Source organism: Epinephelus lanceolatus, chromosome 6, assembly GCF_041903045.1.
Source record: "Epinephelus lanceolatus isolate andai-2023 chromosome 6, ASM4190304v1, whole genome shotgun sequence".
NCBI lineage: Eukaryota > Metazoa > Chordata > Actinopteri > Perciformes > Serranidae > Epinephelus > Epinephelus lanceolatus.
Genome location: NC_135739.1, coordinates 12,305,238 through 12,331,765, shown reverse-complemented (window position 1 = coordinate 12,331,765; position 26,528 = coordinate 12,305,238). Strand labels below are relative to the sequence as shown.

The 26,528-nt window shown below is 42.7% G+C and overlaps 1 protein-coding gene across 2 annotated transcripts in view; it reads left to right on the top strand.

Moving 5' to 3' along the window:
• The window catches only part of ncanb (neurocan b), a 213,021-nt gene extending 186,911 nt beyond the window's left edge, over positions 1-26,110 (top strand). The window contains exons 12-16 of one of the 2 annotated variants that reach the window (XM_033621852.2): positions 1,582-1,740; positions 5,602-5,684; positions 6,127-6,271; positions 21,748-21,930; positions 25,174-26,110. In XM_033621852.2, coding sequence (XP_033477743.1) covers positions 1,582-1,740; positions 5,602-5,684; positions 6,127-6,271; positions 21,748-21,930; positions 25,174-25,304 — 701 coding nt within the window. In that variant the 3' untranslated portion in view covers positions 25,305-26,110. The remainder of the gene's footprint in view (positions 1-1,581; positions 1,741-5,601; positions 5,685-6,126; positions 6,272-21,747; positions 21,931-25,173) is intronic. The other variant, XM_033621853.2, reaches the window with a different exon arrangement.
• Positions 26,111-26,528: the final 418 nt, after the last annotated feature.

Genomic DNA, 26,528 nt, shown 5'->3' with positions numbered 1-26,528 from the left:
TGTGTGAATGTTTAAATGGTTCTGCATTCATCTGTGTCTGATTTCGGACCTGTAATAGCTTTAAGTTTACTGCATGAGACAGGAAGTCATCTTCTGAGCTCAAAATACAAGTATATTTTAACATGCTGTTGCATGTTCAACACTCTGTGGGTTTTCTTACTCATTGCTCATCATCACTGTCAGTTTGTCACTTTCACACTGGAGGCAATTTTGTGTACAGCTCCTGAGCTATAGCTTATGCATCAAGCTGTGAGTAAGAAAATTCAAAAATATGTGTTAAATTCGAAAATATATTGATTCACAGCATAACGAGTGAGTTTTTTGCCTAAGACATGATATCACCTGAGGAGGCTGTCCTGCTGTGACCCAGCGCAGTGCATGTTATGAAATGGTGTCATTACACTTCACAGTATTGTACCTCAAAAAGCCCTGAACAACATGGTGAATGGAGGAGAGCTTAACAGTATGAAAAGCACTTACTTTCTCAATGCAGCATGAAGGTTTCGAGGCCCTTATTTCATATTACAGTGTAGAGGGGCTTTCATAATGGACTCCTCTCCTCTCTTCCTCTTCTTTCCAGGGCCAAAACTGCATCTCTCTGCATACTAAGCAGGGCCCCATACGGCCCAATTTGCACCGCGCAATTTACTGGTGTCGCTTCACATTTGTTGGAGGAAAAGCTGAGGCCCTTTTCCCTGATCCTCACACTGCAGGGAGGGAGGGAGGAACGGAGGGGGGCACAAGAGGGGGGTGAGGATGAGGAGGGGAACCGGAGGTGGCTTAGCTGACAGATCGAGCCTGAACCACATCAACTATACATGCATTTTGCACATATTCAGATGTACGCACATTTTCACACCAACATCTCTCCGCGCATAGACAATCCAGCAAAGCCTCACACACATCACATTTCAAATGTACAGCTCAGAGTCGCACAGCTAACCCCCAGACAGATGAGGGGCGATAGATGAGAGAGATGAAGGGAGAGAGGGAGGAAGGGATGGAGGGATGGGTGGAGGGAGAGTCGGTGTGCTGACAGGACTGTGACAGGGCTTAATTACCAGGCGAGCGCTGTGCACTGGAAGCAATTTCTAAGGATTGTTGTCATTTGAATAGATTAAAACGCCCTTTCACTGGTCTAAACTGTCTCACCGCCGGCTTGCCTCTGCTGTGGATTAAAAGTCCAAGTCAAATCAAAGAGAAGAAGACACAGAGAGAGATGGAGGGATGGAGATGGAGATGGAGAGGAGTGTCACAGGGGGTTCTCAATGCAAGATAGCACTGAGGAAAGAAAGAAAGAAGGAGAGGGATATATAGATCCTGTGTGCTGTAAGGCAGGAGCAATGTGCTGTGTGAGGATACAACAAGAAATAAAACAAAATAATGGTCATAGCCCTAAATCCTCCCACTCCTTTCCTGTGCAGTGCTATCCTTCGCACCTGTCTGCTGTGGGAGTTTAACGATTTTTAAAAAACGCATTTCTCTTTTCATATGGATTACCCTTTGACTGTCTTTTTCAATTACCTCCCCCTTCCTCTTCCCAACCCCCCCCCCCCCCCACACACACACACACACCTGCAGACACTGAGGGCTGCGAGCACACGTGGAGGAAGTTCCACGGCCACTGCTACAGGTACTTCACCCGGAGACACACCTGGGAGGATGCCGAGAAAGACTGCAGGGAGCACAGCGGCCACCTGGCCAGTATCCACAGTCTGGCCGAGCAGAACTTCATCAGAGGTGGGTGGAGGTTGAGGAGACAACAGGGACAAGGAAAGACTTGGCACAGACAGTGCAGCCTATGCAAATGTTCCCCGGTGTTCTTTTCTAAACGGATTTCACAGCAGGAAGTCTGAAATTAGGCGGATAAGTCCTATTCATTTTTAATGTTAGGTAGCCGCTAGTTGGAGCATTTCCACGTCTCTAGGAGCATAAAAATCTCCTCAAATATTGTGTCTATATCGAGGAAAGGATCAGACTTTAAAGTAATTAAAGTCATTAAAAAATGACACTTATGGAACCAGCGGCTTTCCCTATTTCACAACTCAATAACTCAAGAAACATCTGGTGACTCTCGCAGCCACCAATCACCACTCACTTTAAATAATAACCGTCAGGTCTTTATTATCTAATCTTAAATAATCTCCCTCTGCTGTCTGCCTGCAACACACTGCTTTTACTAGCTGTTGATTGATATCTACTCTTCTACCTTATTATTACCATACTTGGCGATGGCAGCTCTCGCCTTATGTGTATTCCATAACTCAGTGATAAATGGCTGTCTGCCGCTTCTCCGAACGGCCCTTGAAGGGGTTTATTGCGCTCCCCGCTGAAAAACACCCTCAGGAGCCGAGTCTGTTCAGCCAAATAAATGTGTATCGCCGTTTGTTGCAATGAAAAGGTGCTATAGGCTGTGATGTAAGTGTCTGTGACAGAACATTTAATATACTATCATATTCTTTCTTAGGATGTGATTTTTCTTGAAACAGGTGAAACATCCCCACAGTGGGTGAGGTAACTGCGTTTGTGTCCAGTGAGGGAAATGCCAGTGTCAGTGTGTCGACACCGGATTAAATAAGACCAGTGTAAAGGCATAAATGCCATTTGTGTTGATTTGTGTGAAGAGATGTGAAACTGTCACATGCCATGGGCTGTGTCTCTACATTTTTATTTGGAAAGATACGATTTGAAGACTCTTTGTTAGATTCAATGGTTGTCATGTGCGGCAAAGTCCACCCACCTGGTATTTTAAGCATGTTCTCCTGAATTATTTGCAAATGGTATTTGATTATTTTTTTTTATTTTTTTTTTTTCAAATATTCATACAGTCTGTCTTTAGTGCCTCATAAGACTTCATCTTCTCACTCTTAGTTTTCCGCCCCCTGGTAATGCTCCACATCCACACGTGTTGTAATAAGGCCAGATCACCAGCAGCAATCTTCTGTAATATTGGATCCACCTTCTGTCTCGGACAGATGCCAGGACAGTACCATCCGTCTAGCACCCATCTTTCTTCCACAGGCGCACAGTTACCAAAAAGTGTGTTTAATTGCCTCGAAAATGGACGTCTCCACCCCTGCAATAAGGGGATCAGAGCCATTAGGAAGATTAATGGGCCTAGTAATGATGTTAAGCAGATACACTGATGATTGAAATTCCATTACATGTGTGCATGCACACGCACGCGCCCGTACAACCGTGCACAAAGACGCCCCCAAACACACAAATGAGATTAACCCAAAACACCATTAGTGATATTTCCTTTCGCACAAACAAAAATCTCATCACCAGTGCATCAGAGGCAGAAAGTATATCTCCATTATTGTTGCAGAGGGAAGATCTCTTAGCCGTGCCAGCTGCCTTTCAGCAGTCGGGCTTCGTGTGCACAGCTTGTTGCACAAAGCAAAAACCTACAGCTCAGTATGAAACAATAATGAGCACTTCACAGCTAAAGTACAGCAGAGATCAGTTTACCAGTCACAGAAAGAACTGCTGAACCTGTGAAAACAGTTGGAGGTGCTGTGTGACATCTGAGAAAATAATTCTGATGATGTCACATGGAGTTATTGTCTAATTTGCAAATTACATCATTTGCATTTCGGGAAGTATAGGAGCACTTTTGGAGTTTGATTCAACCGGCAGCAGTGTGGCTTCAACCACAGGTGCTTTTCCCACGCACATCAGCTTTCTGTCTCATCACTTGCAGCCGTAGCGGCCAATAGCTTCGAGGAGACCACATTTCATTGAGAGAAAATGACTTTCTTTTTCCCGTTATGATTTCAGTGTGAATGCAGCACCAGCCTCAGGTAGCCAGCTGGAAGCAGATGGGTTACCGCGAGGCAAAATATCATGGGAGTGTAGTAATAGTTGCATAAAAAGACCCAAAATGAACACTGTAAGCAGACTATACTTAATTATATAGGACAATAATTTAAACAGCATTTATATAGGAGTGATTCTGGTCGAAGCTTTTTGATCTGTATAAGGGGTTGATTCACTGTAAGTAGTTTGCATTGTTTCTAATGCATTAAAGGGAATTAAACCCCATTTTTCTGTGTGTAAAAATTTTATTTGGATTTTTCTATTCAGAGGAAAAGGTGCAGAGTTACAGGTGTCATCTCCCACTCTGAACTCCCCTCCCCAATGCCACCTTCCCTCCCGTCCAAGGTCAACATACATAAATACATACATGTACATTAAATTAGCAAACAGTAGACATGAAAAAGTGTCTAAAATAGACTGTACGTACAGGTTCAGGTTCAGGTTACTTTATTGATACCCAAGGGTAAACTAGTTTCGCAGCCGAGAGTCAAAACATCCATCACAGTTTGAACAATCAAAACAAAACATAAAACATAGAATACAAGAAAGAAAGAAACTGACACAAACAATCCAACAAACAAAACAAGACAAACAGAAAAATAAAACTGTCCAAGATGCAAGCTTAGAAAATGGTCAGACTCTGAATTCTCCCCTTTAATGTCATTCATTCGTTCATTTTCCGTAACCGCTTATCCTCTTAGGGGTCGTGGGGGGCCGGAGCCTATCCCAGCTGACATAGGGTGAGAGGCAGGGTACACCCTGGACAGGTCACCAGACTATCACAGAACTGACACATAGAGACAGACAACCATTCACACTCACATTCACACCTACGGACAATTTAGAGTCACCAATTAACCTGCATGTTTTTGGACTGTGGGAAGAAGCTGGAGTACCTGGAGAAAACCCACGCTGACACAGGGAGAACATGCAAACTCCTCACAGAAGGGCTCCCACACCCCAGGGTTCGAACGCCCCACCTCTTGAATGCCTTAGCCATATAATTATGGTGGTTAAAGGGCACCAGGTCATTTTCCTTTTGGAAGAGGAGGTTAAGCTCAAGCAAAAGACAAAGGAGAGATGCAAATTCTATAGCATTTTTTTGATGAGCAAATAAATTCTACTCTGATTTTGTCGCACCGAAAATGGTAGGGATAGGGCTGGGGTCAAGTGTTTTACCACACTCACATAAGTGGGATTCAAAAATGGAATTCCAAACCCGAATTTTCTAGACATGTCTGTTTTCGTGTTGTACCCACAGAGCACACTATCATGGACACAGTATCATGAAATCTGTTGCAGTCCAAAACAATAAGTTTGTTTCCATCCACCTGTTTTTATGCGTATTTTCAATTTGAGCATAAGTTTCAATATCAGAAAGAAATATTATGGTTTGGCTGAAGCGGAGAAGTTTTGGAATTAGTTAAAAGAAAATGTGTTCAACTCCTAATACTCACAGAACAGTAGGGGATAAAAACACGAATTAATTAGCATTTTCTTTTGCCGATTATCTAGTAATCTGGGGTCCCTGACTAATTCCTCTGCAAAAGGTAATAATTATGTAATTTCTGTTGAAACTGTGCTAAAGAGGTGCTAATTCACATTCATATTTTTTTAAAAAAAAGTTTTTAGAGCTATTGTTTTTCTTTCTTAGACTGTATTTTGTTTTAAGTGGTCTTTCTTGGACTGGTTTCTTGTTCAAGTGTGAGTGTTTGCACTGTATGTGAAAGCCTGTTTTCTTTTTAAGTATTAATTTCTTGCATGTTTCCTCCTACTCAGGTCTCAGCCATGACAACACCTGGATCGGGTTAAACGATCGTACAGTGGAGGACGACTTTCAGTGGACCGACAAGATGGACCTGGTGAGGAGGCAGCTGTGTGTTTTGTCTTTAGCCAGCTGTCGATCCCAGTGGAGTTTAAGGCCCCAGGGAAACTATACAAATTTGGAGGTGCTTGATATCGCAGCTGCAAACATCCTGAACAAGAATTTGCTGAGGAAAAAAGCATGATTTTGTGTTCTATTGTGATCTCCCAAAATATGTTCACCGTTACCTCTACCTGGTGATTTTCATGAAATACACAGGATGCACTTTTTGTGCCATTAAGGGTTGTTTTCTTAATTTCCATTATCACATGTGAAAACATCACACATGAATCAAAGGGAGATAAATAACGTTCTGCACAAAACTGATTATTGTGGAAAAAAGCAGACGTGTGATCAGTGTCTCACGTGAAGAAAATTATGTTTAATTGAAGTTTGAAAACCCTTTTTTTTGTCTAACCGTGCGTCTGCTTTCTGTGCAGCAATATGAGAACTGGCGTGAAAACCAGCCCGACAACTTCTTTGCTGGAGGAGAAGACTGCGTGGTGATGATTGCTCATGAGAATGGCAAATGGAACGACGTGCCCTGCAACTACAATCTGCCTTACGTCTGCAAGAAGGGAACAGGTGAGAACAACGAGGTGGATGTAGGGAGGGGAGAGTGTCGCAGAGTATGCTGTGACTTCAACAGGTGATTAAGATGACTGACAGAGAGATAAGGAGGTAAGGAGTAGCAGGATGTAAAGAAGGAAAAGTGGAAAAGAGGAAGAGGCTGCGAGGAGATTTGCGAGTGAGACGATGGAAGTAGAGAGAAGGAGGCAGACTGGGACTGAGAAAAGGGGCAAAGGAGAAAACCTTGCTGTGCTGTCACTTCTAAAGTCTGAAACTGCTCTTAAAACTATTTTTTTTATGTAAAGCAGCTCATAAGTGTTGCAGCCTATTTCTGACAGCACACGTACCTTCGGGGGATTCTGAACATCCTATGTCTTACTTAACATTACACACGTCTCTGTGCAAAGAAAGAGATTAGCACCGAACCTCTTCAATCAGTCCACGTCCTTCAGATTCACACTCATTACTGCTCACCAGCTTCTCTCATCATCCTCCAGGAGAACTTTAAAAAGTTCTCCACATACTCACATCACGGCTTCATTTCCTCTGCCAAATGTTTTTAAGGTAAAGCACATCTTGAGGCAGAATGTACTTTGTGCTTTATGTTCAGGAAATTTAAACTCAGCAAAATGAGGTGAGCAAACTTATTGGTTGGTTAAGTTCCCAGATACGCCACTGCCTCCACCTCATGTCCCCTGTTGCAGCTGTCCTTTCTTGGTGCTGGAGTTAGGACACCACAAGCTCCACTGAGAGCCTATTAGAGCTTATTTTTTGCCACTCATTTGCATACAGGTCAGAGTTATGACCAATGACAGGAAGACAGAATTATTATTATGTAGATGGAGGTTAGGAGGCAGGTTTAGAGAAATACTGGGACACAAAAAGCCACAGGTGGGGTATCCCAAAAACTTTCTCTAAAGCTTTGGACAAGACAAGCTTTGTTCTTTAGCTGCAGGCGTATGGATTTAAACTTTATACCGACTGACAAGCTTAAAGGGTAACTTTATAGGCTAGAGTCCAGGATATTTTTCAATCTGGACTCTATTTTCCCACATTTTTATGTTTAAGTAACAAACTGGAACAGCAGTTTTTTTAAGTTGGTCCAGTACTGACTGAGAGGGCTGCAGGCGGCATCCGCAAAACAGGCTGCAGTGTAACTCGGAGCATATACGCACCGTCAATTTATGTCTGCTATAAGTGCTTGTTTTTACCACTGGCAGGTTCAGATTACCATTGCTAGTGTCTGACAACATTAAAGAGACAGAGCTTTTTGTTTAAGAGTAACAAAGAAACTGCCCCAAAATCACTATCGCCACAACCGCCAGGCTCCATTCAAATAAACAGTATTTTTAGCGTATGTACAGCCATCATTTTTTGACATCTAAGTGGGTGGATTATGGGTTTATTTCAACCAACCCAGAGCTGGTTATTGTTGGAACAGTGGAAAGACAAACTGAGATGTTTTTGTGAGTTTTATTTTGTTTCTGTTGAGTTTGAGTGAAGTGTGTTTTATGATAATAAAATGACTGATTATTTAAATGGAGTCTGGTCAACCCGGTCTCATTCTGAAGTCGTCGAATACTGGCACTTGGTCAGCGACTTCCGCATCAGACTCTCCTTTTATGTTGGCATGATACATAGCCAGGTGCCATCAGTGTGTAATGGCACCTGACGGCGAAAAAAACGCAAGTAAAGGGGGTGAAAATCCCACAAGGGTGGGTGGGTGCTAGTGGTCGTGGATGGGTCCAACAATGGCTGACTTTCACCTAGGAGGCTGGTGTTCGCTTCCTGTATGAATGTAAAGCCAAACTCTTATTTTTTCTAAACCTAACCATGTGCCTGCGTAGGCTAAACATAACCACATGTCTTTGTTGGTGAAAGAAAAAAAAAGTCAATTAGCCGTGTTATACTGATGGAGAACATTTATTTTGATAGAGACTGTAAGAAAACTGCACATTTCCTGTGAAAACTAAAGTGTATTGTGAAAAGACGCAAAGGCTACCTTGCATGTCATATGTAGACATGGAAAGTCCATGACTGAGTGCAGATATGTGACGAGGTTGGAGTGAGAATGTGTTGGTCTGGTTGCTTTCGTGGCCACAATGTCAGGGCTGTTTCTGGTTAAAAACCTCTTGTACTCCACCCCCATTTTGTACGCCTAAAATGACATACCCAAATTAAAATGACTGTAGCTTCTGAACCGCTCTGACTACATGCATGCATGAGGTCTTGCCAGAAAGAAAACTCCCTGAAGTTTCTTGTGAAAGTGTCAGAAACACTCTAGGTGATACAGAGACAGAGTAATGGGCCTCTGAATTCAGTAAAAAATTGAAGATTTTGCCTAAAATAAAATAAAAAAATGTTTTTCAGGATGAATAACTGTCTGTGGCTTCATCTGAGCAGGTAGGCACACTATCAGTGAACATGTGTTTCAAATTTGAAGAAGATTGCTCAAAGTATGACCATTCTACAGTGTTTTTTCCATGAAAAGATCCAGGCGGAGCTCCAAAAGACAAGTTGGTCACTTGGCTTCAAAACAGTACTATCAGTGATCAAACAACACTCAGCCAGCTTCAGACATTGTACCTTATTGGAATCATGTGTGATTATGATAGCTGATGTTGTTTTTGACACAGAAACACCATAAAATATCACCAAATAAAGCCAAATGAAACGTGAAAGTTATGATCCCACTTACTAGATGGTATATCTCAGCCAAAAATAGTGGTAGGAGTGAGACTCTTACCTTTTATAAACCAGCTACGTGCCTGCTAACAGCTCCACATAAGATCGTGAGTAATCCTTTAACATTTCCCGTCGAAAAACGGCATGACATGACTTGTCACCACTCATCGCGATTTTGTTTTGTTTTTGTTTTTTTTGTGTTTAGGCTGCTCTGGTGCGAAATACATAAGAAACAGAAGAAAAACGATGTTATTTTTGAAAAGTCGAGAGCTTCCTGAATCCGGCAATACCAAACATCACATGGTTTGATGACGTAGTGCGCCTGAGAGATGCCATTTAACAGAGGAGGGGGGAGCGAGGACATCGGCGTGTTCGAGAGGTTAGGATCTTACTCTTTGACAAAAAGGTCGATCTCTAGGAATCCTTTCCATAATGTTGTCAGACGCTCAGTCAGAGCCTGTCAGTGGCAAAAACAAGTACTTTTAGGAGGCGTTAATTAATAGTGTGAACACGTGTGGTTACATCACAGCATGTTTTCACAACTGCCATTTTCTGTGTTTAAGAACACTACAACAGAATAAAGCTCATTTCGGTATAAAAAACAAAAACAACCACAAAATCAGGATCCCTGATCTGGAGCAGCTCCAGACTTTATCCATCACAAGTCTGAGACTTCTCTGGTGTCTAGCTTTGAGAGAGAGTAGTTCAGGTTCACAAATATTGATTGAACTTTCCTACACCATGGAAATAACATACTGGAATGCTTAATTTAGCCGATGTTCCCCCTTTAAAGGTTATTCCTAAGCTGTAAGTGGGTGTGAAGTCGCTTGATAAATGTTTCTTATTTTTCACTTTCAGCAAGTAACTTTTTCAGCTCAAAAATGGATATGTTGATGGTAGATGAGGGTATTAGTCAGCACAAAATTTCACTAAATTAAATCTTGGTAGATTTGAAGTATTTTGTGGGGTTTTAAGGCTTTATTACAGACAGTAGAGAGATGACAGGAAATAAAGGAGAATGAGATGTAACAAAAGTCCCGAAGCAGGGTCGAACCAAGGAACTTCAGATTCGTGTTAACCTTAACTGTGAGGGTGCCCCTACGGAGTGTGTCTAACCTATAGTACCTTGTAGAGCTAAATGAAATTGTGTCATTGTTCCTCATCATCACTGAATATTGGATGAGCCGTAACATAAAAGCGTTAAAGGCCTTACCGATGGTCATTATGTTAATGTAAGCCAATTAATTGTGCTTTAACAGATGGTTTGTCATCACAGGCCACAAGCGTGGAGAGCGTACTTCTAAAGCTCCAGGCAACGAGCACGTCTCCTGAAACACCCTGCTCCACTCTTGTATGAGAGGAGAAGTATTTCCCTCACAAGCAAGGTGTTGCACCACCTCTGATGCACACTGTCACAAGTCCCCAGAATCCAGCCCACCTCTGACCTTAATCAGTCAGCTACAATCACCAGCGTCTTTTCATCTTCCCCCCGCCTCCCCGACAGCCTCTTCTTTCATACTGAGTAACCCCATGTAATGTCTTGTCTTATCAGTGGAGTTTGTCAGCTCCACGCTGAGTATTCTCCGCCCGCTTTCCAACGCTCACAGCTCAAATGTGATCTGTCTGCCTGCTCATCAGCAGTCTCTGGGCCTGATTAGGCGATAACAGCACTATGCGAGCCTATCGGACATCTCAATCAGTTGCCCAGGGGCCAGTCCGGGTGGTGTGTCATGCAGATGGTGGTGATATTTTTGTCATATTACTGAAAAGAGATGAGACGATGGTCAGATCTCGGGGAAAGAGAGCGACTCATCACCCGTATTATTTGTACAGCCAGCTCACACAAGCCTGCAATCATTAATCACACATACTGTTGAACGTGTTAAACTTGCTGATTGGTCACGGCTTCTGATTTCCTACTTCAAAAATTGCCAAAAATCTTTACTTTGAGCGTATAATTGTCAATTTTGGTTGATTTTGCTTTCAATAGCTTGACATCCATCATCCTGTAACAAATCTTTTTTTTTTTTAAGATGTTTTTTGGGGCATTTTTAGCCTTTAATGGATAGGACAGACAAGTGTGAAAGGGGGAGAGAGAGAGGGAGTGACATGCAGCAAAGGGCCACAGGCTGGAGTCGAACCCGGGCCGCTGCGGCAACATCCTTGTATATGGGGCACCTGCTCTACCACTAAGCCACCGACGCCCCATCCTGTAATGAATCTGTTAATTTTTCGGGACAAAAAACAATGCAAAAAGATGTGAAATACAAGAGGCCTTTTGTATTTCACAAGGAGAAAAATAGATGTAATGAATAAAGTTGGCACAGACCAAGTTTTACGCTTACATTTGAATTCAGCTGACGAGAGAGTCACGCTGTCTTCTGCCTCTGAGCTCTTCCAGCGAGGACGAGAGGGAATTTACCACAACAGGACATGTAAGTATTATGAAATTGTTCCAATATTTTGATGGGTTATTATGTACAGAGACAGGAAATCTAATTTTGCATGACATACTCAGCGCGCTCTCAGAGTGCTTTGGGAGATGATAGGCTGTTGTCAGTGCCTTTAGCAGTTGATTTGTCCATTGGCATGTAATGTAATCATTGTTGGATACACATTGTGTAGAGTAAAACTGTCACTGCCGGAATGTATTTTGAAAGTAAGGAGGGAAGCTATTTTTATTTCGATATGAATTACCCGACCAGCTACTGTGCATGTTTGCAGCTGTGTGTGTGTGTGCATGGAGCTGTGAAGGATGTGTGTAGAGCTAGTGTAGTGCACAATCCCCTCAAGCAATTGACATTTCAGTTCAGAAGGGACTAGTGGGGGAAAGACAGGTTCACCGGCATGTGAGGAAGCCACAGGGGAAGGAGGGTATATGTGTGTTTCTGCTGAATACGTGCACACACTCCCCCTGTGTTTCACTGAGAACTTTTATATATATATATCCAATGTAATAATAATCCATATTTTTATTTGTGTTTAGTGCTCAAGATGAATCTGTCCAGTCACAGACAGGAAGGAAAGGAGGGAGGCCAGAAAGGTCCTCTTTACCAACTCCACCACAGCAGCCACACACCTTCCCACAGGGATCCTGTCGTATCATTTTGAAGACACCGCTGCTACAGATAGTTACATCCTCCACAGGGAGGTGTGTGCAGGGACAGAGCAGAAGTCCACAAGCCACCAAACCTCCAAGGAGCTGCTCTTTCTCTGCACTGCACTGCTTTCCAGCTCACATAAATCTTTGACCAGAGGTTTTCTGTAGGAATGTTGATTCAGTACAAAAAAAAGAAAAAACTTGCCAAACACAGATACAACTAATATTAAATAAAGGAATAGTTTGAAATCACTACATTTTGGGGAATATGCTTTCTTGTTGAGAGTTAGATGAAAGTAGTGATAGTACTCTTGTGCCTAAGCTGAAGTCTATTAGCTTAGCTTAGCATAAAGACGGAAAGCAGAGGGAAACAGCAAGTCTGGCTCTGTTTAATGTTCACAAATCAGCACCTCTACAGCTCACTAATTAAGACATTATATCTTTATTATTTTATCTGGATATAATATGATTTCATGGGATGTTACATGCTGTTACTTTTTCTTGCCAAACAACACCAAGGGGTAGTGACTTCCTGTAGAGTTGGATTACTATTCAGAGGTGTTGGACCAACACATGAACTTTCTTTATGCTAAGTTAAGCTAACGAGTCCTAGCTTTAGCTTTATTTAACTGTTGGGCTGCAATTGATTTAGGTGTGCCAGTTCGGTTTCAGTGAGCCATTGTTAGTGTAAGGCCTAGTCCACATGTATACGGGTATGTTTGAAATCCGTTTTTTTTTTTTCCTCCTTTGCCCTCCAAAAAAAAAAAAAAAGCCACATAAGCAACGTCATGTAAACATTCATTCATTTCAGTAACTGCTTATCCCACCTGACATTGGGTGAGAAGGCAGGGTACACTCTGGACAGGTCACCAGACTGTTCACATTCACACCTACAGGCAATTTAGTGTCACCACTTAGCCTAGTCTGAGTGGGCGGAAGTTCGCTGCAGAGATCAGCCTCTCATTGGGAGGAACGAGCCACCCGCTGAAGTCTCGCCCTACCATCTCCGGTTGTGTAGCAGTTTTCAACCGTTTTCAACACGTCCTTTACTAACTTTTGCAGTGTTTGATCTTGTGAGGATGTAGCCATTTTTCTGCCATGGTTCACGTCCTGTAGGTGATATTTTTGTGGGCATGTTACACCAAAACCTGTTTCCCCCCGGCAATATTTTTGCAAGAGCACCGTTGCTGTGGCACCGCCCAGAACGATTGTGATTGGTTGAAAGAAGTACAAGCAGCCAGGGCGTTTTTTTCTCCAATCTCAAAGTGAGAGTCGGCCCAGCCAGACCTTCCTTTTCTTGAGATCTCGTGAGCGAGACTACCACTTAGCCTAGCCTGCATGTCATTGGACTGTGGGAGGAAACTGGAGTACCCGGAAAAACCCAGACTGACACGGGGAGAACATGCAATTCCTACCCCAGGGTTCCAGCCCCCTGGGTTTGAACAAGGAACCTTCTTGCTGTGAGATGACACTGGTAACCACTGCCCCACCATACCACCCGTCATAAACATATGTGTTCAAATGAAAATGCATGCCAAACCATCCAGCCATATGATCCTAACCCAAAAGCCACACAAAGAAGAGGGCAAATAAGTTGCCCAGTTAGAAGCCTGAAAAACACTATTACCAGAATGCTACCTGTAGCAGTGACCTCCGTAGCGCATTCTGACCCTTCTGTTCTTCAGTTTAGTGAAAAAGTAACTGTACATTTATGTGCAAACATGTAAAAAAAAAAAAAAAAAACGTGTTACCAAGGTTAGAGCCAGCACTATTTTGGCCATGACTGCCACTGCAAAAAAATGTCACCTCATTTGTGATGCCTCATGAAGGAGATAACGGTGCACTCTCTAAGAATGCAAGCCAAAAATTAAATTTTACCTGTCTGCATGTCAATATTGAAAATGGAGTTTCTGAAAATCTTCACCCTGGATGGAGTTTTACAAAAGGTCTGTTTTCATAAAATGCAGTTTTTGTGCGAACAAAAGCCCAAAACACATTAAAAAATCTACATTTTCCACATTTTCTAGGCCTTAATTGTGAAACCTGTGCTGTTGTTATGACGTCAAAATGTGTGCTTTGAAAAGAGCCTTGGACTTTGCTCCGTGATTTTAATAAAGTTTTTAGAAATCCGACATATATTCTTGGTCTTTGTCTTTAACATATTCTTATTTTACAACTTCATACTAATCGCTGCTTGATCTACAGTACCCTAAAGCATCACTGTTTTCTATCTCTCTATCTGTCAGGTGGTCTGGGTTGTCAGTGGCACCTCACCAAACATCCACACAAACAACTCCTGCAGTTTGTTATTTAATAAACGTGACTGAATCTGTCCACATCTACTGTTTCCATGTGAGACCGGCTCCCAGTAGTTTTTCTGTGGGAATGCACACACACTTTCATGTCTCTCTGATTCACTGTAACAGGATTGCCAGTAGGTGTGCGGATGCTTTGAGGCCATGGAGGAGTGCTGAGAGGAACCAGCATCTAACTGTCTGCAGCTCTCCACACGCCGCTAACTCACACTGACTACCCCCCGCCACACAGACACAGGCACACAGTGACAGAAAATACCTCTAGAAACATGCTGCTTTCAAGTATAGAGCTAAAGCACACATACTGCATATAACCTGCATGTAGGAGTAACTTCTCCAACCAGGTCTCACTTTCAGCTCATCAAAAACAGACACTTGGTCAGTGGTCCTCGGCATCAAATACAGATGCACTTAGGCACCCCATTGGCGGTGGTATGAGACACAGTGGGCGGCGTTTTTTTGGCGCCCTGAGCAATTGCTGTAGTATAAAGACAGAGAAAGTCTGCAAAGGGCAGGCGGAGGTAGGTGGATGGGCCAAACAAGCTCCACACTTTCACTCCACAGACCCCTGTTGTCATGTATCAGTTCAGAAAGGATTCTAATAAAGCAGTAGGCAGGCTGAAAGATTAAAGAAAAAGTGAGCTTTATGCTGGTAAAAAAAAAAATCCTTCAAACAGGCAGGCAACAAAACACAAAGTCAAAAAAAAAGGAGAGCCAAAACTAAACTGAAACAAACCAGGGAAGTACACTGAACACAGGGATGAAATCAGGGAAGAAATTCAAAATGTACCACGGGAAATCAGACAGGAAATGACGCCAGGATAAACAAAGGGAAACACACAGGTATATACACATAGAAAACGAATCACAAGAACAAGACACAGCTGGAGTAGGTGGACACAGGCAAAAGTAGGGAAATGGGGATTGCCTGGCAATAAGGGTGTGATGGGGAACACTGGCATGGAGCAAACAAGACTAATACAGAACAGGTGTGAAGGGAAGACTCAGGGAACAGGGAGAGACTAACGAGACTGATGGAGGACAGGTGTGATAGAAAACAGGCGGGAAAACACACAAAGACAGAAAGTAAGAGGCCGTTTACACGTACACGGTGATTTTGATAAACGGAGACATCTTCCTTCGTTTGTGCCCTTCGTTTACACGCAAACGGAGATTTCTCCTCTGAAAACGAGTCTTTCTAAAAACTCCGGCCAGAGTGGAGATTTTGGAAAACTCCGGTTGCGCGTTTGCATGTAAACTGAGATAAACGGAGATAAACGGAGTTATAGGCAGCCAACGTCACAACATGCGCCGGAAGTTGCGCCTGTGTCAAAAGTGCGACCTATGTTGCTATGGTGACAACAGATACATGGAAGGCTTGAGCCTCTCATTACACTGCCACCTACAGGTTTGGCATGCTCTTGTGTATATATACACGGGTAAGTGTTAACGAAGATCTTTTTGAAAACGGAGATGGTGAAATGTCCGTTTATGAAAATAGCCGGCGACGTGTAAACGGCCTCTAAAACCAGGCATGACACATGAGGAGAGAACCTATCTGCATTTAACGAGCAGAAACTACTACTGAAAGCAGAAGACACGACACAAGGTCAAATTGACACGCCATCCCTGAGCTTCTATAGTTGATGCCGGAGGGAGGACTTGGTTTATGTTCAGACTGCATGTTTGAAGTGCCCTTACCTGCTTTTGAGTGAGGGAATAATGGACAGCTACTTGACAGACAGCAAACTAGCTCGATAGCATGGCCAAAGCAAGTATGACGCTGAATATATGTAACTGTGTGGACCTTGAACTAATGACTGAGGGGAAAACCGGAGCCTCGTGGCTGGATCAGTTGGGAGCCAATGTTGTATATGACATCGTCAACCAGAGTTAACTCCTATAGTGTCCAGATATGTCAGATTTTCCCATCAGTCCTGTTGTACACTTGGTGGTGAGACAATAGAGTGAGACAGACTCATGCACACAGCTCAGCTGAAAAAAGCTCTGTTTCAGGGATACAGAAACATTACACTAAAGACACTTTGAAATCTGATTTGAGCTGCCAGAGTGTCTGGACAGAGATGCGTCTGTAGAAATCTGATTGGAATTGCACTTCAAACCACCTCCGAATGTGGCTTGGATCCAATATGCAAAAATCGCTCTTCGTGTGTTTTTTTGCTGTCCAGACTTTGGCAAAATCAATCTGGATACAATCTGGATATGGTTTGGACTGATAGTCTGAACAAGTCCCTAGAGTAGGGGTGTCAAACATACGGTCCAGGGGCCAGAACCGGCCCTATAAAGGGTCCAATCCGGCCCACTAGATGACTTTGCACACCTAATATTGATGCACATATAAAGGCTGAGAGGTTTCAGGAGCAAGTTGAACAGCGAGTAGATACTTCATGTAAAATGCTGCCTCAGAGGCTTTTCTGTCCTGACCAGAATACAGCTCTCTGAAATAACAGTGAATACTTTCTGTGGTCAGATTTAAAGATATTGAACATTGTGCAAAATATTATCAACCAGCAGCGTCAGCACAAAAGAATCTATATCAGACGTCTATCTTAAAACAATGTTAGTGGAACCAGAACGTCACAGTTTAACACGTAGAGCCACTGACTAAGCGTCAGTATTTGAGTTAGGACCGAGAATGCGTTGTCCTCTCAGCTTTTAATGTCGGCTAAACTAAAATATGTTAAATCAGCTGCTCCAAATTGTGACCTTTGTCCTCTGTAAGCTTCACATACAGTTATGTATATTCTTTTTTCTAGTTTTTGAATATCAGCAAGGCTACATCATTATGCTGAGAAAAATCTCCACTTGTTTTTTTCTCTGTACAAGTGAATCATCTCTCCTCTTCAGCTTCCTCTCTTATTTTCTCTTCGTCTTCAGGCTCTCTTCTCCGTCTCCGCCTCTTTTGTTTCCATCTCTTCACCCACACTTCTTCAATTCTTCTCTTCTTCTAACTTCACCATTTGTTCATCTTCCAAGCTGTGGTCCAGACACTTAAAATGAGCATCCTTTTTTGCTCCCTGCTTTCTTAGCTATTTTAATGCGTCTCTCAGCTCCACAGTTAGCAATCGTATTCCACTCTCTCCAGCAAAATCTGGACAGATTCCACATTACACTCCATCAAAGTATTGATTAGTGCAGCTTTAACCATAGCCAGCACCTTGAGAGTATTGGGAACTTCAAAATCTGCCTGTAGCAACCCACAACAGGAGGGAGTGTGGATATTATGTTGAGTTTCAATAAGCCGATCTAATCATGTAAGCAAAATTATAGTCTGACAGTGTGTGTGACTCATCTGTTATCAGACACACACAGAGATGCCAGGAGTGGCTGAATGTTTAGTCCTCAACAATCAGTGGTTTACCAAAAATCCACACTTGTGTTTCAAAGATTTAAGTTACTGCTTAAAAGATTGAGAAGCAGCGTCAGTGTCGTGAAAAGTACATTTTTTATGGGACTTTTCCAAGAAACCTAGTTCCTCTCTCTCAGCAGCAGCCCCGTACGTCCTACAGGCTTTATTCTGCAAAAGACCTTTTTCTGACTTACAGCGTCTCCAATAAAGTCACGGCTCCATTTGCCTTCACTGAGTTTAGTGACATTTTCTTTTATCCCTACTTCAATACATTCTGACTTCACTTGCCGCAAAGTCCCGCTGTGAGAAATCATTCAGCAGTGTACATAGGTGAGGGCTAATGGAAAAACCACCTTTTAGCCTCCCGTTTGTGTTGAGTGTGTGATCGTCTCAAGTGAGGAGGAAAGGGCTTTTTGCCCCTTCCTTCCACAAGACATTAAACTGTAAATGTGGCATTAAACCTTTCATCAGAGTTAATGGCATTGCTTTCCCTTATTAAGAATTTAAGAGGTATTAGGACAAGGACAAGGGGATTAAGAGGGTTTGTAAACATTTTTTGATTGCTGATTAAGTCCTCTCATGACCGCTTTAACCACTGAAGTGTGTAAATCACATTCAGGGAGTGGAATCAATTGTTACTGGTGTTGGCAAACTAGGTACCATTGATTGGGGCAGCCTCGACCTCACTTCATCCAAATTTCCATAACCTTTAACCCTTCAGACTATTAAACAACGCTTCATTCTCTCTCTGAAAAGAGCTCAAGCTGCAGCTTCAAAAGATCCAGAATTGTTTTTGGACATCATAATTGAAAAAAATCCACACAAAACACATTTAATGAATAGTTCAGTTTGATAATCAGTGTGAATACCTGTGACAGTTTGGTGACCTGTTTGTTTTATAGCAGAAAGCCTGATTTTGTTGCTTTGTTACAATTTTTTTTTTCAAGGACTGACAAATAATAGACACGTTGACTTCAGCCCCATGGTGTAATGAATTAACGGCACTGCAGGAGCCCTCACAAACACAGAACAAGCACAGTCACAGTACTTTGGTGCCCACTTTTAACAGGTGATACACACTGAAAAGCGTCTCCGTTACACGACCATAGCAGAGGGAAATATGTGGAGGGAAACTGAAGTTCAAAAAACCTTTTTTTCACAGCAGACATTCGATAAGCAAACACAGGTGTAACTGTTGACTTGATTATTTCCTGCATTGCATTTAGGTAATGGATAGAACAGGGACATCGTTAACATTATTCGCTTTCCGGCTATTATAAGCCAAATGTCTGCTCTGCTGTGATAAAAACGCTTTATGATTCAAAATCATTCTTGGAATGACAAAAAAAAATGCTGTCATTGTAGCAAGGCTATCAAGATTCAGGTTGGCATCATTTATTTAGGAAGCAGAATGTCATGTAAATATGGACAGACCTTCGACAAGGAAGAAAAAGAAAACTGGGGATGCTCATCAAACAAACACATCAGTCAAATCCAAATATAAAGAAGCTTATTTTCCTCTTGAGCTCCCTGTAAATATGGCAACAGTTTTAGCAGAAACTAATGGAAAATGTGAGGAAAGAAGCATACAGTTCACGTTCTTGCAGTGGCGGACTCCAAAAGGAAAACCAAAAGGGCCAGCTGCACACATTGGGCCACCAGTGTGCTCAATTTAAAGGCCACCCAGAGGGCACACACATTATGTTTTCTTCATTTAAGGACACCCAATAGAGCATTTCATCATGTTTTTACTCTTTAAGGGCACCCTAGAGGACACTTAATCATGTTTTCTCCACTGGAAAGGCACCCTAGGAACACTTCATCACGTTGTTTTCAGTGGAAGGACACCTGCACCCTAAAGGGCACTGCTACTTATTTTACATTGCGTGCTACTTATTTTATATGGTGTGTATTTATTGTCTTGTGTTAGGCAACAATCCTGTTGCACAAATGTTGTTTGCTATGCAAACGCAATTATTATCTGTATTTCTCGTCTGCACCTTAGAAGTCGCCCCCGCAATTTCGTTGTATAGTCAGCATCATTGTTAATGTGCAATGACAATAAAGGCTTTCTATCCTATTCTATCATGTTTTCTCCACTGGAAGGGCACCCTAGAGGGCACTTCATCATGTTTTTTCTACTGTAAGGGCACCTTAGAGGACACTGTCATGTTTTCTCCACTGGAAGTACACCCTAGAGGCCACTTCATCACGTTTTCTTTAATGGAAGTACATCTTAGAGGACACCTTATCATGTTTTCCTCGCTGGAGGAGCATCCTAGATGGCACTTCATCACATTTTCTCCACTGGAAGGGCACTGCATCATGTTTTCTCCACTGCAAGGGCATCCCAGAGGGCACTTCATCACATTTTCTCCACTGGAAGGGCACTGCGTCATGGTTTCTCCACTGGAAGGTCACCCTGGAGGGCACTTAATCCCATTTTCTCCACTGGATGGGCACTGCGTCATGTTTTCTCCACTGCAAGGTCACCCTGGAGGGCACTTCATCACATTTTCTCCACTGGAGGGGCATTGTGTCATGGTTTCTCCACTGGAAGGGCACCCTAAAGGGCATTGCGTCATGTTTTTTCCACTGAAAGTACACCCTAGAATGCACTGCATCACATTTTCTCCACTGGAAGGGCACCCTAAAGGGCACTGTGTCATGTTTTCTCCGCTGGAAGTACACCCTAGAGGGCACCTCATCCCATTGTCTTCACCAGAAGGGCACCTTGAAGGGTACTGCATCATGTTTTCTCCACTGGAAGTATACCCTAGAGGCCGCTTCATCACGTTTTCTCTATTGGAAGTACACTCTAGAGGACACATTATCATGTTTACTTAACATAAAAAGCAACCTAAAGGGCACTGCGACATGTAGGGCACATCATCCTGTCTCTCCACTTCAAGGGCACCCTAGAGGCACCTCATCAGGTTTTCTCCACTGGAAGAGCACCCAAGGGGACACATTATGTTTTCTCCACTGGAAGGGCACCCTAGAGGCCATTGTATCATGTTTTATCTACCATAGAGGCATCCAAGAGGGCACTTTTGTTGTAATTTGTCCATACATGCTTCCTCTGCCCAAGTCCAGCGTGTCCTTGATAATTCTTTCCAATAAAATTTATCTTGGCACTTTATGTGACTAGTTTTCCCAAACAGAGCTTATAGCAGTTGATAAAGATGACAGAAAGTTTTGGAGCCACTGCAGTACAGATTATAAACCATAGCTAGTATTTCAGTGTTACAAGCCCGCCTGTCTCTCAGTTATAATCTCCTCAGCAGTGCACTGAACCAGCTGTAGAGCTTCTGTCACCTCTGACTGTTTGATAAATGGTTCAGCAGCTGTGATCAGTGATGACTAACAGCTATATTGTCCACCTAGCTAATCTGAGATCGAAGATTATCATGGATAAAATGGCGATTCAAGGTGGTGACAATAAACTCAAAACTTTTGCTACACATTCTGCTGAGTGACGGAGCTGCCATGTAGGGAGTGTCAGAGTTGCAGCGCATTCACCTGCTGCCTCCACCGGAGAGACTGGCACCGCTCTGACAGGGGAGTTAAAATATCTGTGAAGTTGTTTGAGTGCATCCCTGAGGCTTGTCCATCCTGTCAGTCTCTGACCGGAATGTCAGTCCTCTCTCCATCTCAGCTTGTGTAAACATTTTTTCTCATTCCACTCTTTATGTGTCTGAAACGCAGTGTTGCTTTGACAGCCGCCCACTCACTTGCCAGACTTGGACAGACACGTTGTCCTGCAGACACTAAATCCACATTTTGATGTTTGTGCTGTGAGTGGTTTTCTGATAGATGTCATAAGTCACACACACACACTGAATACAGAAACCATCAGGGGCATTAAACTGTTGTAATCACACACACTGATAAGGTGAATCCAGGTAAAACTCATTAATATTAGATACATATTTATCACACAAGAGATTGTGAAACTAAAAAGAAGAGTACCATCTGATTCATATTCTGTGGTGTGCTGTCTCTGTCTTTCCCCCTACAGTACTTTGCGGAGCCCCACCCACTGTGGAGAATGCCTTCCTGATTGGTCGGAAGCGCTCCCACTATGATATCCACTCTGTAGCGCGCTACCAGTGCGCCGAAGGCTTCCTGCAGCGCCACGTGCCCACTGCTAAGTGTCGTGCCAACGGCAAGTGGGACCGGCCTAAAATCATCTGCATAAAATGTAAGTTTTTACACGACAGGATTTTCACAGAGCAGACCGGCAGACAACAAGACTTAAAGCAGTATTTCCATTTGTTAGGTCATTTTCACATTTACATTTTCTTATTTTTAGCATGCACTCCACCATAGGTCCGTGAGACAAACCTCCTACATTAGCTACCCCCAGGAGCTGCTGTCACCATCCGCGTTCAGGCTCGCCATCCCCACTCTCATTATTAATAATTGCGAGCAGAAAGATTACTGTGGTTGCAGACTAAATGAAATCCCCAGGGCTTACTTAGAAGTGGTAGGGTCTCCTTTGAAGTGTTTTATGCTTGAGGTGGGGGGGGGGGTTCATACTTTTCAAAACTGTTTTTTTTTTTTGCAACCGGTTAACCGTTTATTGAATACAGAGGATGTGTGCTAAAAACTGAAACTGAAATATGACGTTTATACTTCGTATCATACATGAGCTAATGTGCATTAAGAGTAAAACACTTGTGTGAGTGCAGCAAATATTCTCACATTTGTTCTTATTGGGGTTTTTTAGTTGGAGTGACATTATGTCAGTCTTTCATTCATATTTGAAGCCACCTTTTATTTTGGTGCAATTTAGGATCTAAAATCAATTATAATAGTCATGGGCAGATTATGAGACAATGGGCCCCTGGGCACAGTAATGCAAAGGGCCCCGCTACCTTCCTACATAAGAACAAGACACACAGACATTGTGGTAGTTCTGTATCACAGTATTGTTTCGTGTCGTAATGAAGTAATTATGTGCCTTTTTTTGTTATTTTGTGTCACTTTGTAGTCCTTTTGTGTCCCCTTGTAGTCGTTGTGTGTCTCTTTGTGGTTGTTTTGTGTCACCTTGAATTGTTTTGTCTTTTTGTAGCCCTGTTGTGTCTCTTTGTGGTTGTTTTGCATCTTTTTGAAGTCGTTTTGTGTCTTAATGAGGTCATTTTGTGCCTTTTTTGTCACTTTGTGTCACCTTGTTTGTTTTGTGTCTCTTTGTAGTTGTTTTGTGTCTTTTTCTAGTCATTTTTTGTCTTAATGAAGTAATTTTGTGCCTCTTTTTGTCATTTTGCGTCTTTTTGTAGTTGTTTTGTGTCTTAATGAAGTAATTCTGTGCCTTTTTTGTCATTTTGTGTCATTTTGTGTCACCTTGTGTTTGTTGTGCATGTTACTGTAGTCCTTTTGTGTCTCCTTGTGGTTGTTTTGCGTCTTTTTGAAGTCGTTTTGTGTCTTAATGAAGTCATTTTGTGCCTTTTTTGTCAATTTGTGTCACCTTGTGTTTGTTTCATGTGTCATTGTAGTCCTTTTGTGTCTCTTAGTGGTTGTTTTGCATCTTTTTGCAGTTGTTTTGTGTCTTAATGAAGTCCTTTTGTGCCTTTTTTTCATTTTATGTCACCTTGTAGTTGTTCTGTGCCTCTTTGTAGTCCTTTTGTGTCACCTTGTAGTTCTTTGTGGTTGTTTTGCCCATTTTTGTAGCTATTTTGTGTGTATTTGCAGTCCCTTTGCATCTCTTTGTGGTCTTTTTGTGTCTCTTTATGTTCATTTTGAATCTTTTCCTAGTCAGTACGTGGCAAAGAGAAACTTCGTTATTTTTGAGCCAGGACCCATCGTATATTTTTGTAAGTTTTTGTGTCTAATTGACGACTCAAGACAACAATTATTAAAATTGGTCCAGTATTGAGCGAGAGCACTGCAGCAGCGAAACAAGCTGCACTGTAACCACTCAGGACAATTGGCACTGTCAGTTTACGTCCACTTAAGTGTTTTTTTAACCGACAGCATCAGATGGTTATTATAATTGTGTGACAATGTTACAGAAAGAATTCTACAGAGAAATGTCCTTGCCATTTGCTGATCAGATCTGTGTGTTAGTATGTGTAACCAAGTCTTGCTGAAAGAGCAGTCTCATTCTGAAATCTCAGACTGTATAAATCAGAAAGGTATTCAGGCATGACATTGAAAATCTTTTAGATAACACTATGCTACGCTTTCTGTACTACAACACAACAAACTCTCAGTGGCTCTCCTCTCTCCACCTCATTTTTTTCCTGCAACAAGTCACCTTGAGACTTGGTCACAATAACAAAAAGACCAGTTTCAGGTGAGGAAAAACGTCTCATTGCTCTGTGGTGTCCTTTTTGTAATGTTCTGAGACATTTGTAATAACAATCTGAGCCTGTCAGTGGCAGAACGGGCACTTTTAGTGGATGTAGATTGACGGTGCACAGTTGCCTGTAGGGATTACATTGCCGTCTCTTTCGCTGCTGCCGGACCAATTTTAAAAAAAGTTGTCTCCGTTAGTCACCTACACACACAGGACATGGGAAATCACTGTCCAGGTTGAAAAATACCAAAGTTTCCTGTTTATTTGGGTGACATTTTGCAGGTGAAGGCCAGGGACGTCCCTGACACTTTGGGCCCCTGGGCCTGTGCCCAGCAGGGCCACACTGTGATAACAGCCTTTTATTATGCAGCCTTCACACACCTTATCTCCTCTGAGCCTTAAAATAAACGTTATCATTCCTACAATGATTTTAAAGGACTCACTCCGACTGTGACAGAATAGACAGAATAAATGTAACTTTTCAGCATAATTTCTTTCTTCTTCAGGGGGAGATATAAAAGGTTGATATATATAAATATTCTACAAACCAAGCCTTATATTTCATTTCTCTCAGCTCACAATGTGACAGTAATGATGAAATGCTAAAATAATGTAGCTTCTGTTGAAAGTGATAAAAAATATATATATTTTCCTTTCGACTCTTTATCTTTGGACAGAGTTGTTTTTATGGCCCAGAGTTATGGTGTCGTTATCACTCATTGCAGATGACATGTCTTTGTTGGCAAAATCCAGAAAGGGACAGAGCAACCTAATTTGGCAGTACACCCCAGGAATGAGCTTACACTGAGGCTGAGTGGGTGGCTAGCTCAGTGTGCTCTTGCTAAAGGCGCCCAGTGTACTGAGTGTGAGATAAAACAGATTCCCTCAGCGTGGTGGAAGCAGCTAAACCTTCTACAGAGAACACGCAGTTTTGACCTTCCTGCTTTTTGATCCCATTTTCTCTGGTCTCTTACCTGCTTTCACCTCCCTCTGACTATCTGTCTGAATGCTTCCGATGCTTGTCAGTGATTCATCTTCCTCTTACATCAGTTTTCCGCTCTTTCTGACCGGCTTCTTTAATAAATCGCCTGCCCTTTTTTTCTTTTATCTCACCATCTCTCTATTCCGCTCTGTTTGCTCCACCAGCCCGACGAGCCCACCGCTACCGGCGCCACCACCACAAGGGCAGGAGGGAGCGCAGGAAGCACAAGAGGCACGGCCACAGAGAGGGAGGCCACCACGGAGGAGAGCTGGGCCACAACCGCGCCCACGTCTGAACCAAAAAAAAAAAACCCACCCACCCCCTTTCCTTTTTCTCCTCTGCTGCCAACTGCGGTTTGCCTGTCTCCCTGTCGTCCCTTCCTCTCCTCGCCCCATTTCCCCAAACACTCTTTCACACCTTCCAGCTCAAAACTCTCAGCCCAAGCCCCCCCTCCCCTCCCTGCACTGCACTGCCCTGCCCTTTGCTCCACCCCTGGCTCTCCGAGTCAGCCTGTATCATAGTCAACTCTGAGGCCTGTCAAAGTGCTGCCAGGCGTCACCGGGACAACAACAAATCCCTTTGTACTCTTTTTACTTTCCTCTCTCTGTTTTCCTTTCTCGTCTGTCTCTCACCGACCCTCTAACTCGACCCAGTTACTCCCCTCCGAGCTCAACGATGACCTGAAACATGGGGCTACACTGACCTGTTTTTGAAAAAAAAAAAAAAAAAATTACCTTTGAGATCCACACCGAACATTCTTCGGGGAGAAGTGGTTTAGTACAAACTATAAATAGGAACGACATCACTGAAAATGCCGTAACAAAATCAGACGAGTCAAGGAAGACATCCGTGTTGTTGACTTTGAGCCTTTTGTCTGTTAAACACACATTATTTTCTACAAGTGTTAATTTCTTGACTCTGCTGCTTTTGGTTTTGCTCTTTGTAAGACATTGTACTTGACTTAAAGCGAGTTATTCTGAAACAGATTTAAGTGATTTTCTTTGAATCAGAGGCAGTTGTAATTGAATTATTTGATTGTTAGCGTTGTATCTTCTTGTCAGTGTGAGACAGTTACTTTAGATCAGATGCTAAAACCCCCCGGAGGAAAATGGAAAAACGCATCTCAATTCAGTTTCATCGCATCTTATTCCACATCAGTCATTTCTCTGAAGTGTCGGAACAATCTCAGCCCGCTCTTGTTGTGTCAGACATCCATCCCTGTCATTCTCAAGGGTTAATCACAATCTTTGATGTCAGTTTGTCTCAGCTCAGCTCAGCAATCCCACGATCTGTTTTGCCTTTTCTCATAATTTGCGTCGCTGTGAGAATGGGTGTGCTGTGAATTAATGAAGGTGATGCAGCAGGGCCAAGTTCTTCTCACTCATCAGCAGAGTTTTGCATCTTTGGTTTGATGAGGAGAAATTACGCTGTCACCCAGGCGTGAGAGATACAGAGAGAGACGGAGCAGGTTATCTATCCAGTAGCCCCCTCATATTTCACAACAAGCACAAGATATGAC